The following is a 15,892-nucleotide window of genomic DNA, read 5'->3' as shown; positions in this document are numbered from 1 at the left end:
TGCTGCTGCCCGGTCTGCAGGCAGCTCGAGGAAGCGGGAGGAGCTGCTTTCTTATTCAGACTTTCACCTCCTCCTCTTTCTCCAGGCTATCCCTCCTTCTCTACAACTCCCCTCCTCTCACCTCTCCTCTTTCCTCTCCCTCTCCCTCCTCCTCTTCTTCTCTTATCCTCCATGCTAAAAGATAGATTCCTTTTAGATGAAAAGTCAACACCAGTAAAGCCGTTAAAAGCTCGTAGATGCGTGTGTCGTTACATGTCATGAAATCAGTGGTCAGTGCTCACACCATTCACTGAAGTGAAACAATGTTGAAATACTGCATTGCAAGTCAAACTTCTGCATTCAAAAGTATACTTCAGTAAAAGTACAGTATTGTACTTAAAGTACCAGCAGTAAAAGTACTGGTTCTGCAGTAAAATGTCTCCTGTATCTGATTCTATCAGACATCAATGTTAGAGCAGCATATTATTGTTGTTGTTTAACTACAGTTAGCTAACTAGTTTATATAGAGTTAGCTAGTTTAACTATTTTACATACAGTTAGCTAACTTAACTGCTTTATATAGAGTTAGCTAGTTTTAACTACTTTATATACAGTTAGCTAGTTTAACTATTTTACATAGTTAGCTAACTACTTTATATACAGTTAGCTAGTTTAACTACTTTATATACAGTTAGCTAGTTTAACTATTTTACATACAGTTAGCTAACTACTTACAGTTAGCTAGTTTAACTACTTTATATACAGTTAGCTAGTTTAAACTACTTTATATACCCTCCTAAGACCCAAGCTCTATCTTAATTTCTCTTTGCTATTTGGGCTTATTGGGACCTGATAATTATAAAAACTAAGCATCATCTGTTGACATGATGGAGTTCCACATACGGGGACAATTTTGAATTTCCATATAAGCAGAATTAAGTATTATGGTATAACCCAAAATGTGATGTCCACGCATGTGGATGCCAGGTCTTGCCAGGAGGATACAATTAGCTAGTTTAAATACTTTATATACAGTTAGCTAGTTTAACTACTTTATATACAGTTAGCTAGTTTTAACTACTTTATATAGTTAGCTAGTTCAGCTACTTTATAGACAGTTAGCTAGTTTTAACAGTTAGCTAGTTCAACTACTTCATAGACAGTCCGCTAGTTCAACTACTTTATATACAGGTAGCTAGTTTGATCTACTTTATATACAGTTAGCTAGTTTGAACTACTTTATAAATATAAACTAGTCAAAACTACATACATACTACATAAATTTGCTTGCTAGACATAGCTAACTGTACATAAATATACAATTAGCTAGTTTTGACTACTTTATACAGTTAGCTAGTTTGAACCCTCCAAAGGGCTTTTTCTCAGAGGTCACAGGCTAAAAAGGTTAAGAACCACTGGTTTAATCTTTAATACTGTGTTGTATATTATAAGTGTATCTTGTGTTTTTTCATGTAAAATCTCGTCAGATGAATGTAGTGGAACAATGTTTCCCTCTGAAATGCAGTGGAGTAGTATAAAGTTACATAAAATAGAAATACATCTACTTAAGTACAGTACTTAGGTGAATGTACAGTTCCACCTCTACATGAAATGAGCAGTGTTAACAGTTTCAAACCAGTTTTCTGGTGTTGGGATCGTGGGGTGGCAGCCGTCTTTGGACAAAGATCTTTTTGGTGGTTGTAAGGTCAGTGAGCAACAGTCTGCTTTGCCTTTCATTCAGTCCTAGTTGAGAGTGATCGCTGAGTTGTGACAAATAGGGTTTGGGAGGTACGGCCTCAGCTTTTACAAACCTTTGAATACCCTAAAACCTCAAGTCTTGAACAGAGGAACACTCCCACATGTACTGTATCACAATTCAAACGCAGATGTTTATTCAAAGCTTTAAGTATTCATGTCACATAATGTCAGAATCTTGACAGCTATTGGATGGATTGCTATGAGATTTAGTTCAGATATTCATGATCCCCTCAGGATGAACTGTAACTTTGGTGATCCTCTGACAGGTCGACATTTTAATGTGTCAAAATCAATCATCATCATCATCATCATCATCCTCAGCTGTACTTTTTGTTTAGCGCTAATCAGTAAATGTTAGCATGCTAACATGCAAAACTAAGGTGGCGAACATAGTAAATGTTATACCTGTTAAACATCGGCATGTTAGCATTGTCATTGTGAGCATGTTAGCACGCTGATTATAGATGCAACGATGAGTTCATTAGTCGATCAAAAGAAAATTTATAGCCAACCGAACCCAAAGATGGCGCCTAATTCAGTCTAATAACAATTGCTTGCGCGGCGCATACGGCAAAAAGGTTCCTAGCTTCCGGGTTTACTTCCGGGGTATGCGGCCCACTGAATATGCACAGCGGTGTTTCTCCCGCCTGGCCCATAGACTTAACATTGTCACAGACTTTCCTCAACTCGAGGAAAGGTTTACAAATACAAAACCTCCATGGATCAAAAATTTGTAATAGAAAGTCATAATTGACCTTGTTTGCAGCTCGAGGTGTCTTGTCAAGAGTTTTACAGACGTCTCTTTTATAATGGAGGTCTATGAGGAATTTATTAGACATCTTATACGTTTATTATACATATATGGTTTTTACTGAGTGACTGGTTCACCGGCTGGAGTTGACCTTTGACCTCGGCAGGCTTGTTGCATTACCAGCTCTGTTATTGGTCCATGAAAGCTGAATATGACGCTGCAAACTGTAACTGCAATGTGTGTGTGTGATAGCAGTAATGGTTGTCAGATGTTGGAGGAGCTTCCCATGTTAGGGTTGAGTTACAGCCAACACACACACACACACACACAAACACACACACACACGCACACACACGGTCTCTCCGGGTTTTCTGACTCATGGATCAACATGCAGAGAACTGAGTCAGCACTTTCCCTTCCATCCTTCCTTCTCTCCTTCTTTCCTTCCTTCCCTCCATCCTTCTTCCCTCCGTCTCGTTTCTCTTTTTCTTTCTTTCCTCCTTTCGTTTTTGTTCTCTCAATTCTCATGATTTCATCTCTGCAAGTGTGTTTGTGTTGCTGACGTAAAAGCTTCTTGAATTTGGCAGGAAAATGTTATCAGTGGAACACACACACACACACACACACACACACACACACACACACACACACACACATTCCAATGCAACCAAAAACCTTTTCCTCTTTCTCCTCTTTTGTCCTCGTTTCCTCTCCTCTTTTCTCCTTCTTTCCTCTCCTTGCTTCCATTCCTCTCCTCTTTTCTCCTGGCTCCCTTTCCTTTCCGCTCCTCCTCTCTCCTTGTCTCCTCTCCTCTTTCTCCTTGTTTCCTCTCCCCTTCTCTTTTCTTTCTGAGATGCAAAACAAACTTCAGTAGAAACCTGACCTCTCTCTCCCTCTCTCTCTCTCTTTCTCTCCGTGAGTGTGTGTGTGTGTGTGTGTGTGTGTGTGTGTGTGTGTGTTTTAGTGTGTGTGTTGGGGGAATGAAAAGGTCCAATTTCAGCCAGAAAACTGTTTCTCTCTCTCTGTATGTGGAAATATTCTTGGAAACTACCAGAATCTTTTCCAACATAAATAAGACTGCAGCTGTTCACACACACACACACACACACACACACGCACACAACTGAAGGTGATCTACAACAATTACTGATTTTGAGCTACAGAGCTTTATGGTGGAGCTAAAAATGTTTGTCCTGAGGGTGGAGGACAGGTAGGGGCTCCACTGATTTAGCATTGCACTCCCGTTGGACTCACGATGGACAGTTTATTCCGCGCTTTTTTCTTCCTTGTTAAAACGTGGCGCCTACATTACCCACAATGCAACTCGACTGAGGACAGATTCAGGTGTGTTATGCTAGTAGCGGCTTAAGTAGCCTGGACCCTCCAGCCTGCAACGGAGATGAGCAGGAGCTACAGAGGTCTGGTCAGCTCTCGTCTTTCTAACTGCACACCAACAGATTGGTTTTTGTCTTTTTTCACACTTGTAGTCCTCATGAGGACATTTATCAGACTTCACAAAGCTCGATCTGGAGACATTAACGTTTTATTTAGCTGGAGTATGGGAGGGGGGGGGACTAAGACCCTCCTTTTCAGGTGGTCTTGGTTTGTTTTCAAAATTAAGAGATTGTATAGCAAATGGGAGACAGTTGCAACACAAATACACACATATGACCATGAATGAGAAATAGGTTTATTAAATGTTGTTTTCATTCTATCGTTTACCAAACGTAAATGTACTCGTTTTATCGGCTTCATCAGCTACAGTTTCTACTGGCTTTTAAGTCTTTAGCAGCTCGTAAAAGCAGGCATGTGGCTCCCTCTTGTGGACCACACAGCAAACAACATCAACTCAATCAATATTCCCATTCTTATTTCAACATCCCCATTCATATTTTAACCCTTTCTACACTGATAGCCTTGTTATTATTATTTTATAATTTCATCATATTGAGAATAGATTGCATGTACTCTTTGAAGTTTTGTTCTGTGCGCTTGCGAACTGAGTTTATTTTCAAATGATATCAAAGAAACGAACAAAACATGTTGAATGGTTTATTGATTATTCGTATATGTTAAATCGTTTTTAATTGAATTGATTTTGGTGTCGATGTGTATTATTAGTTATGTACTTGGCAGATTTGTCACTGTTACAGGGGACTAGCGAAAGACAGACAGACAGCAGGTGTCACGTTACACAGCAGCAGTTCAGTCTCACCTCCAGTAGAGTCGGTCCAGTCCACAGATGGACTACGGGACTAAGACTGCATTTGGTCTGGTCTAATGTGGACCAGGTTTAGTCGGCAGTAGGAATCCTGGACCAGACTGGACGTGTTTGTCTCTGGAACAGAAGATGATGAGGAAAGAAGTGAGTTTGTCTTCTGGAAACTGAACGGGATCACCACTCCGCTCTGGTCTCTGGTGTTTAAACTGGACTATCTGCTATCAAGCTGAACCGGAGCCGTTCTGAGCCGAGCCGGACCAGAGCTGAACATCTGAAGAAACAGGTTTTTTTTTTCATCACACACACAGTATATTATACATATACAATACAGTATATCACATTTATAGACTTACTTCTGTGCTTATTTTATTGTTCTAGCAGAGAGACACGGACAGTGAATGTTTCACTCTGATTGGTCATCTTGTCCACATTAAGGGTAATCATAGCTACCATATGCAGTAGGGTGGACAAAATAACACGAACCGCTCTACAATGTGACCCTCCTTCCGTCAAACAGAAAATATTCCGTTTGTTTCAAAGTCTTTGGAAGTGCTTGATCTCTGTCTGTGTCCGTTGCCTCAAACATAGTTTCAGTCTTGAAAGGAACCACAACAATTGTGATGGTGCACGTTATGCTAATGTATAAACTCACTAATGATTTAACTGATCAGACCAAAAAAAATACTCACCACATTGGCTAAAAAGGGGTTCGAAGTTTCTGGGGGGGGGGTTTTGTGGCAGAACAGTGAAAACACTGAGAAGTTCTGATACAGAAACAAGGCTAAAGAGTCTTCAGTCATGCTAGCAGCTAACACGCTCACGGTGACAATGCTAACATTTGCTGATCAGGACTGATCAGAGTACAGCTGAGGCTGATGGGCATGTCATGGGCTAAGCACAGCCTCGCAGGGCATGTGGCTCACATGACCGGAGACTTTCACCCCCACCTCATCTTTTGTTTTCACTGTTACTTACACATTTAACATATTTATCTACTAGACATATCATCGAACTACCTTTCATTTATCTTTCAGGTTCACTTGAGCCCGGTCCAGTTCAGTCTGGTCATGCAGTCCCTGACTGAGGAGATCCAGAGTTTCTCTCGCACGCGGCTGAGGAAGCAGTGCACCCGTGTGACATCACTGAGCGGCCGTCGCATCATCGAGACCTGGAAGGGCTCTACGATCACTGTGGTTGAAGACCCCGCCCCCCCAGAGAGGATGCTGGGATACGTCCCTGACACTTCCTGGGACGTGCAGGTCGGCATCGTCAAGCCCTACCTGTTGCTGGGTGAGTGAACGTGACGCATAATGACTGACTGACAGTCAACCACTGTCAACCCAGGTGGGCCACGAGTTGTGTCACTAGGCAACCGCCCAAATCCTGTGAGAACAAACAGAAAAGTCCACCTTCAGTCCAAGAAACGGGTGAAAGTGGCACGTTTGGATGATCAGTATGAACTAACCCAAAGATAAATATCTACACCAGAATGCTAAAATATAACAATAACAATAGCTTCAGATGCCTTTTTAGTTGCTGACCCTTTCATATATATTATATATATATATATATATATATAATATATAATAACTCCTGTCCTTCTTCTTTTAGACAACTTGACATTTAACGTGAAGCTGTTCCTCATCAGGCCACCCGTTCGATTTATCAGAGTGGAACTGAACACATTTACACTGACAAGTAAAAGATGTTGTAGATGGTAATCACAGTCGGCGGACGCCAAATTACTTGCTTGCTTATGTTTTAAATCATCACACTCCATCAATTCTTGTATTGTAATCAGAAGAAATTTATAATTGATTTAATAGAAATACAACAATGCTGTAGCCTGGAAATGTAAGAGAGAACCAGGCCAGCAAGAGATATGCTGGATGGCGGTCTTTAGCAGCCCCGGCATAATACACAACCAGTTCGACAGGATTTTGCGGGACAGATTTCTTGGCAAAGGCGCTAAATAAATGAATCTTTACACACGCGGTAACGGCAGCTCGTCCGTGTCCACCTACAACCTGGATTTGTCACCTTCAGTCCGCCAGCACAGATAACTGCCAGCTCAGAGCAGAGTAACATGAGCCCAGCTGTGGGGGAGGACGGGGGGAGACGCGGCCCAGCAGGGCTCCCTGGTTCACAGGTGGAACATATATGACCCTGTGACCCGCGGCAGGCGGCAGGGGAAACCTATCCAGGTTAACTTTTTTTGGTTCAGCACCCTGGACAGCGTCTCGTGCCGCGACAGTTTACGTACTTGTACTTTACTCGAGTATTCCCAGTCAGTGCTACTTTATACTTCTGCTCTACTTCATTTCAGAGGCAAATATTAAACACATTTTTCTTCACTTTCTAACTACACTAATTCACAATGTGTGTGTGTGTGTGTGTGTGTGTGTGTGTGTAGGCTCTCAGGATGCCGCACATGACTTCGGCACTCTGAAAAAACACAAGGTGAGTTCTTTTTCCCTCCTACTTGACTGAAAAACCAGTCCTTCCACATAACAATCAGCCATCACCAGAAGGCTCTCAGACGCCTGCTGGATTTAATGGTTCATTTGTTCGTTCAGCAGCAACCGTACGCATTGTTGTCTGAGGATAAGCGATGCGACAGGTGTGATGTTTACGCTGTGGGACATCCAGCTAGAGCCCCCCGTTGATGGTCAGGATGCGGGCATTCATATTCATATTCAAATAAACGTGATTCATGGGTGCAGATCTGGGTGCAGAAAACGGGCTCAAGCGCAAAACTAGCAAGCTACCTCGCTGTCTTCATAGAGAGATTATTCTTTTAGTTTACGCCCGAAGTGTTTTGCCTAAAACCATTTCCGAAAAGCCTAACTTATACTAAAAAATGACAATATATGACATTTCCTACTCGTTCGCTTGTCTGAAAACAGAAAAATATATGATTCTGATGGAATGGTTGCGCGTCGCCTTCACTCTGGGATTATCAGGATAAAGTCTCCTCCTCTTCCTCTTCCTCCTCAGGTGTCTCACGTCCTGAATGTGGCCTTCGGGGTGGAGAACGTGTTTCCCGACCTGTTCATCTATAAGACCGTCAGCATTCTGGATCATCCCGACGCCGATCTGCTGCTTCACATCCAGGACTGCTGTGACTTCATCCAGCAGGCTCGCCGTGAGGTGACGCATTACCGTTTGTTATGAATCTATCAATGAAGCAATTAATCATGTGGTCCATAAAGTCTGTGAGACGTAAAGCAATTGTAGGAAACAGGGGAAAGCCGCAAGTGTTGAAACTATTAATCACTCATTAGTCACTTATCGGACTAGTTGACAAATCAGTCGGCTCTATTGTAAAGGTGAGGTGAGAGCTGCTGTAGCTCCGGTGAAACCAAACGGCCGGATCAAGTCCAACAGTTAAACCCGGAGACGGATGTTAAAGGTCTTAAAATGAGGGAAGGGTTGACATGGGACGTATGTTTCGACATCTCCTCTCTCCTCCTCTCCTCTCCTCTTCTCTCCTCTCCTCTTCTCTCCTCCTCTCCTCCTCTCCTCCTCTCCTCCTCTCCTCTCCTCTTCTCTCTCCTCCTCTCCTCTTCTCTCTCCTCCTCTCCTCCCTCCTCTCCTCTCCTCCTCTCCTCTCTCCTCCTCTCCTCTTCTCTCTCCTCCTCTCCTCTCCTCCTCTCCTCTCTCCTCCTCTCCTCTCCTCTCTCTTCCCTCCTCTTCTCTCTCCTCCTCCCCTCCTCCTCCTCTCCTCCTCTCCTCTCTCCTCCCTCCTCTCTCTCCTCCTCCTCTCCTCTCCTCTCTCCTCCTCTCCTCCTCTCCTCTTCTCTCCTCTTCTCTCTCCTCCTCTCCTCTCCCCTCCTCCTCCTCTCCTCCTCTCCTCTCCTCTCCTCTCTCCTCCCTCCTCTCCTCTCTCCACCTCTCCTCTCCTCTCCTCTTATCTCTCCTCTCTCCTCCTCTCCTCTCCTCCTCTCCTCTCCTCTCCTCTTATCTCTCCTCTCCTCCTCTCCTCTCCCCTTATCTCTCCTCCTCTCCTCCTCCTCTCTCCTCCTCTCCTTCTCTCCTCTCCTCCTCTCCTCCTCTCCTCCTCTCCTCTCTCCTCTCCTCCCTCCTCTCTCCTCCCTCCTCTCCTCCACTCCTCTCTCCTCCCTCCTCTCTCCTCCTCTCCTCTCTCCTCTCTCCTCCCTCCTCCCCTCCCCTCTCCTCTCCTCTCCTCCTCTCCTCTCTCCTCATCTGAATAATAGATGTGTAGTTTTGCTCATGTTTTATTAAACTGCACACAGATCAGATCTCAGTGTCATACAAGCTTTTAGCGGAGAAGCCTGCGGCTCACCTTAACATGACACCACACACACACACACACACACACACACACACACACACACAGAGTCATTAGGCAGTCATTAGGGGTGTATGATTACAGGAAGAGTGTGTTTTCATTATGATATGTTTCTCTGTGTGTGTATGTGGTAATTCCAGCCCTGATAATCAAACTGATGCTTTTACTTTGAAACGCAGGGTCAGATTACCCAGCAGGCCATCTGGCTGGTAATGACCCCCAGTTATTGACGCTGTCATGACAACAGCAGCATCATGTGTTCCTGCCTGTGGTACAGATACATAAACCGGTAAACATGCTAAATGTGTTTTGGGGTTTGTAGTTTTTTCAGTTTTAAAATATTACTTGGATATTCAGACGTGCCTTAAATAACTTCTGGGGTTTTTACACAAAGTTTCAAATCAAGGAAGTAGGTGGGTTTTTAGCTTTAGTTTTTTGCTATTATACCACAATTTGCAAGTTAAATTTAGCCTGAACTGTTCAGGACTGTACCTGCGTGCTCCAAATGATTGAAAGTGTTTACCCCTTTACCCCGTTTTTTATCCAAACTTTAACACAACTTTCAGGTCTGGTTTGAGCTGAAAATCGGTCAGGGTTAAGTTTGTGTGCCTTTCGTGAACATAAGAGTCTGTCTTGATGGATGACGTCTTCCCAAGACTCAGATGAGAAGGTTGACAGCAGTCTGGTTCCATGCCGAGAGGCTCGGCCTGCTAACTGGGACACGGCTGTGGTGTAAATCTTCCATGTGAAGCAAGACAGAGTAATGGAGAAGCTAATGAGGATCCAAAGACACAAACAAACACCAACAAACAAGCCGTCTATTAAGTAAACAGCACGTCAGTGGTGTTGAAGCTCAGCTCGACAGGCTGACGTCAAAACTCTGTTCTGTCGGTCTGTGGAGCCCCCCTGTGTTCAGAGAGCATCACTGCAATTCATGCTTGAGTCCCAACAGCTTCATGTTTCCTCTCACGGTTGAGATCTCGGCTGTTGTGCCTAAATATGTTCTATACAGCGGTCTCAGCGCCGGAGGATTCAGTGTGTGTCAGTGTGTGAATACTCATGTTCTGGTGTTGGCACATAGGAAAAATAAACCCCTTCTCATGGAAAAGGCCTATTGGTCATTTTTTTAATGGGCCACAGACATTTGTCAAATCTAAATAGTACATTTTAATCTTGTCGCTCAGCGGTTAATGATTGGTTAACGAGGGTCGGCTATCGGTCAGAAAACCAAATTCAAAATCAGCATCCCCTCAGTGGGGTGGATGTGTGGAGCTCTTCTGCCCCCTAGTGGCTGAAATCAATGAATACAGCTTTAATATCACCTTTTACTTCTGTTTCCCCGCTCAGAGAGGCGTGGTGTTGGTCCACTGCAATGCCGGCGTGTCACGGGCGCCGGCGGTGGTCATCGGCTACCTGATGTCCTGCGACGGCCAGTCCTTTGACGCCGCCCTCTCGTTGGTCAAATCGGCTCGGCCCGCCTCCTCCCCTAACCCCGGCTTCCTGGAACAACTGAGGAGCTACAAAACGCAGATGATGAACGGATCCAAACACTAAAAGCAGGCAGGAGAAAATGTTCAGGGTGGTTCGACAGCTTAAGGACAAATACGTTTATTTTTAATGAGAAAACGGAACTTTTTTGATATTTGGGATTTTTACCGTAGGGTTTTGAATAGAGCGGAAAGGGTCTGGTTTAACGATCCAGAATAATCAGACCAGACGATATGAGGATGTGAGGCTGATATAAAATACTGCACACCACTTAAACTCTTTAAAATAGGTCATCCAAATTTCAAAAAACATTTTCTCCGTTCCCTCTAGCATGATCTGTCAGATTTGGTTTTATTTGTCGTAGGTTTTGAGACAAAAAGACATTCTTTTCTTCTTTTGCGTGTTGTTATTGATGATTGATGATGTCTTCTTTGTGTTTTGTGGTTCTCGTAGTCACCTCTGTGCTCTGTTAAATTAGATTAATGTATGTGGGGGAAATTCGTCTTCTGCATTTGACCCATCCTCACTGTTTTCGGAGCAGTGGGAAGCCACAAACTCCACAATGTTTTATTTCTGAACATAAAAATGAATAAAAACTTAACTGAAAGAAGCAGAAATGTTTTCTGGAACTCTTCACTGTGACTTTGATTAGAAACCATCTTGAAAAGATAAGGCTGGTAACTATCCATATATATATTATGTGTTAATAAATCTCAATAAAAAAAAACAACAATTCAAAGTACACAAGACAAGCAGGCTGTGTTTTTAGGCTCACAGTGGATGAGAATTAGCCAATTTTCTTCCAGCCGATTCCTCATGCACGTTAATGTAACAAAAATAATTTATTGATAACAGTGCTGCAAGACTTTTTAAAAAAAATGGGATGAAAAGAGTCTTGTTTGAGTGTTTGAGACACATAACATAACATAACATAATCAAACATAACAAAGCACATAAAAAACATCAAACATTAAAAAGCCATTTCTTTTGTTATTGATTGTGTTTGAGGGGGGGAAAAAAAGTATTTTTCAGCCAGTGACCTGCAGTACCAACAGTGGCCACTATGCCAAAATCCACTCACAGCGCAGCGCTGTTCTTGAGGGCTAAAACTGGATTTATTCCTCTGCGTTAAGGGCTCACGCTGCACCTACAGCAGCCACGTGTGGCGGCTCCATACCCTCCTGAATAATAACCCCCATATCTAAACGATCAGCATGTCTGCCCCCGTGTGGGACCTTTTAGCTTTAGCCTCAGCATGATGTCATGTATGTAGCCATCAAGTGCACATTTAAGATCCTTTAAAAGTTATTATTTTCAAATATATCTGCTGGAAACATGAAAAAGTCAGCCGCAAACCGTGTTTTCAAACCAATTCACGTAGCTAACGTTGGCTTAGCGTAGCAACAGTCGCTAAGGGGGGCAGGGCTTGGCTAACGGTCAATTCACAGGTGGACCAGGAAACAATCGGTCTGAATCTGGCGTGAAATTCTGCCTCTACAGTGTGAACTAAAACTGACTAAATCACACACACACACACACACACACACACTGACCCTCCTTTACCGAATGCAACCTCCTGCTTTAAAAGGGCAAGAGACCCCTGCGCAGTCTGAGAGAGCGAGAGACACAGAGCTGTGCTGAGCAGCATGAGGACGAAAGCAGGAGGAAGATGTCTCTCCAGCATGTAGAGAAACGCAAAGAGCCCTCCGTCTGTTGGGAGTCTCCGTCCCCCTCCTGTGGTTTCCGCTGACGATGGGCTCCTTCTGCTCGGCTCTGGACAGGAAGATGGCGGTGGTGACGGTGACGCCACGTGAGGAGACGCCGGCTCAGACAGTGACAGGTCAGAAAGTCATTTCTCGACGTCCTACCTCCGTCTTACTTCTCTCTTATATACGCTCAGTAATAAGGCTGGACTTCATGCCCATCGTCATTCATCACCTCATCGTTTAAATATTTAGGTTTTGGTGTAGATGAGGATATTTATGTGAGCAGGGTGTAAAGGACAAACGCGGCATCAGTATATGATGAGACATCTGGACCAGGTCTTCTTGTAAAGGAGCGCATCTCAAGAGACCTCCTGTTAGATAAAGGTGAAATGAAATACGCTTGAAATTGACTTTAGAGTGAAATAGGAGACATCTTGTGTCTAAAGGTTAAACTGTGGAAATGAACAATATTTTCGTCGATTCTGGATTTTTCAACAAAGGAAAAGGAGTAAATGTAATTCATTCTTCTTTCTTTCTTTTCTTTTTTTTTTTTTTTTTAGACATGTCTCAGGGGATCTTTAAAGATAGTGAAAAAGTGTGTGTGTTTGCAGGAAGAAGTGTTTTTATAGCTTCTGTCAGAAGATCTAAAAATAAATAACGCGTCTCTCGGCTCTGGTCGTGTTGTTCTACTTGTTGCCTCGAAAGCCTTTTGACAAACAAAGACCTGAATATATTACTGCAACACACACACACACACACACACACACACACACACTCACACACACACACACTCACTCACACTCCTTCAGCCGCCCACGCGATCATCTTTAATTGTCTCTTCAGTGTTGGTGCTGATTATGAAGAATCAATTAACTGTCAATTAGCCAGCTGACCAATCAGACAGTCCGCTGTTGCCATGAGGGTTTGTTTACTGAGTTGGACACACACATGGACTGTGACACACACCAACACACACTGTGCACATCAGAGGACAAACTCTCTGCTGCGGTGAAATCGTTCCAGAGGTGTAAGAGGAAGAATGAATGTCAGGATGTTTGTGTCCGACAAACCTCAGCAAGATCCCCCCAAACAACGCAGACCCTTGTTATTGTAAGGGACTCAACCAAACATCTCCACAGTCAGACAGCAGCTGCCTCTGGCCTCTTCTGGTCTCTTCAGGTCTCTAGCATGGCCTTGTTTGGCTTATTATCTGATCTCTTCTATCATTGTCTCTTCTTCTCTGCTCTGGTCTCTCCTAGTCTTTTCTGAACTCGTATCCTGTCTTTTCTAGTCTCTTCCTGTGTCTGTCCTGGTTTCTTTTGGTCTCTGGTCTGTTCTCTAGTCTCCTCTGGTCTCTGGTCTTATCTCTCAACTGGTCTCTTTTGTGCTCTTTTTTTTTTTTGTCTTTTAGGGTTTCTTCTAGTCTCTGGTCTGGTCTCTTCTGGTCTCTTTAGATAAACCAGTTTAAACTGGTTTAATCCAGGACCACCCACACTGACCCCAGATGTGTATCCTTGTTCATCCAGATAAACCCAAATCAGACCAGTTAAAACCCAGTTCACCCAGACTAACCCAGGATAAACCTGGTGGGACCATGTGAACCCGGGTTGATCCAGATCAGATGAACCATATGTCATATGTTTACACAGCTGACTGAGCAGCAGAGGGACACACATTCACACTGAACACTGAACACACACACACACACACAGTCGTGTTTCCATCACTTCAGAGGACGTTACATTGACTTACATTAATTTTCTGGAGACTCACTCTAACCTTAAACCAAGTCTTCACCCTAAAATATAATGATTTACATTATGGGGACCGTCCCCTTAAGGACGACGAGTCCCCACAACGTTACTGTGTAAACATATTTATGTCCCCACAACATGAGTAATACAGGGTCACACACACACACACACACTTCTTTCTTTTTGTTTTAATCTCTTTGCAGCCATTTCATAATTACCTCTCCTCTCAGCTGTTTATGGACAGGAATCAACAGGAAGTAATGAAATGTTCTGAAACAGATCGGGATCCTTTTAATTTCAGCTTCAGCCTTTTTGTCTTGGTCTATTTTTAGGCCTGACTTCTGCTGTAATCTGTGAGGGTCAGTTTTGTGTGGAAAATTCCTCTGAAGAGCAGGAGGAGTAAAAAGAGAAGGAGGGCTTCTTCATCATCTTTGTTTTTATTCTCCTCGTCCTCACTGAGAGCTTACACCATGAAACTCAGCTCCACATTCAACTCAGTTCCTCAGTTTTTAAAACACAAACGTTGTCCTTCCTCTTCCTCCACCAGGGGACTCTCTACAGCCAATCAAAGCAGTGAGTTGGCTGCAGCATCCAGTCAGCCACAGGTGCAGCATCAGGAGGCGTGTCTGTGGACCCACCAATCAGTGTGCTGCGAAAAACGCCAAGACCTGGTAAACACTTTTAAGATTTAACATTCAAGGCTTTATTGTCACGATGAACACAATGAAACCCGCAGCTTTCTGTCTCACCGCCGCCTGCAGAAGACGAAGGGACAGTTTGAACAGGGGAACACAGGCGCAAAAGAAAATCACTGTCGAATACAAAAATAAGCGGTGCAAGAGTTACAAAATTGAACAATCTGCTGCATGAGCGTGTGAGAGCTCTGTGGAACTCGTAAGGTTATCGGCAATTTGTGAAACATAGCGCTGCCGCGCTGCGCGTTCCAAAGGTCGGATGTGCAGCATTAGTGTGATTTGTGCAGTAGCTTTGCAGTTCCTTTACTCTTAGTGTGGTGGTCTTACACTTCCCACTGCAGCATGTGTTCATGTGGGGATGTGTCAGGTGTTTTATGACGCAGTGAGGCCTCCTGCAGAGACGGGAGGTCTGCGGTGAGTTTTGTTCTCTGCGGACTCGTGCTCCTGCACCACACGCTGATGCAGCCGCTGAGAGTGCTCTGCGACTCTGAGGAAAAGAGAAACCCTCATGATGTCACAGTGACGTCATCGGGGTTACCTGGGCGAGGCCTGGAAACCACAGATTTATTAGCAGAAGGCCTGCATTACAAACGGGAGGTGTGGAAAGACGACAGGGATTACCGTGCAAACACCGTTGTGGAGTTGCATTGTGGGAAATGTAGTATCCGGCGTTTTTAGTACCCCACTCCACGTCCGTCCGACGCGTTCATGTTGTGGGTGTAATGACGGCTGCAGCCTCCAGGGGGCGCCAGCAGGACTGAAGGCTGAGTGTCGGGTTGTGCCACTTGACTGGAGAGGTTTTGTGACTTTCAGGAACATTACATCATCATTGTCTAAAGACCACACACACACACACACACACACACACACACACACACACACACAGAGGCTCACTCTCTCTCATGCACAGCAAACTCACAGCTCAACACTGCACACACACACGCACACACACACACATACACACACACACACACTCTCAGACGCAGCGGGTGAGCGAGGGGAGGACAGATTGAGATGCCAGTTTGCTGTCTTCGTTTGAACGGAGCGTAAAGTTAGGTGTGTTTGAATTTGGGAGGGGGTGAGGAGGAGGAGGAGGAGGAGGAGGAGGAGGGAGGTCTGTCGGCTGCAGGATTCCATCACTCTTAGCAACCGTTATTGAGTTACCACGGAAACGCTCTGCGATGTTCTCTGCTTCTCCTTTGTCCTCTTCCATCTCTCTCCCCCCTCT

At 44.2% G+C, this 15,892-nt stretch overlaps 1 protein-coding gene across 1 annotated transcript; it reads left to right on the top strand.

Annotated features, from left to right (window-relative positions):
- Positions 1-5,776: 5,776 nt before the first annotated feature.
- Positions 5,777-10,575, top strand: LOC139292826 (dual specificity protein phosphatase 19-like). The gene is made up of 4 exons (XM_070915218.1): positions 5,777-5,999; positions 7,123-7,169; positions 7,707-7,859; positions 10,369-10,575. Exons 1-4 carry the CDS (start codon positions 5,777-5,779, stop codon positions 10,573-10,575), a joined length of 630 nt encoding a protein of 209 aa, XP_070771319.1.
- Positions 10,576-15,892: the final 5,317 nt, after the last annotated feature.

The sequence above is a fragment of the Enoplosus armatus genome, chromosome 11, assembly GCF_043641665.1.
Source record: "Enoplosus armatus isolate fEnoArm2 chromosome 11, fEnoArm2.hap1, whole genome shotgun sequence".
NCBI lineage: Eukaryota > Metazoa > Chordata > Actinopteri > Centrarchiformes > Enoplosidae > Enoplosus > Enoplosus armatus.
This window is presented reverse-complemented; position numbering and strand designations above follow the sequence as displayed.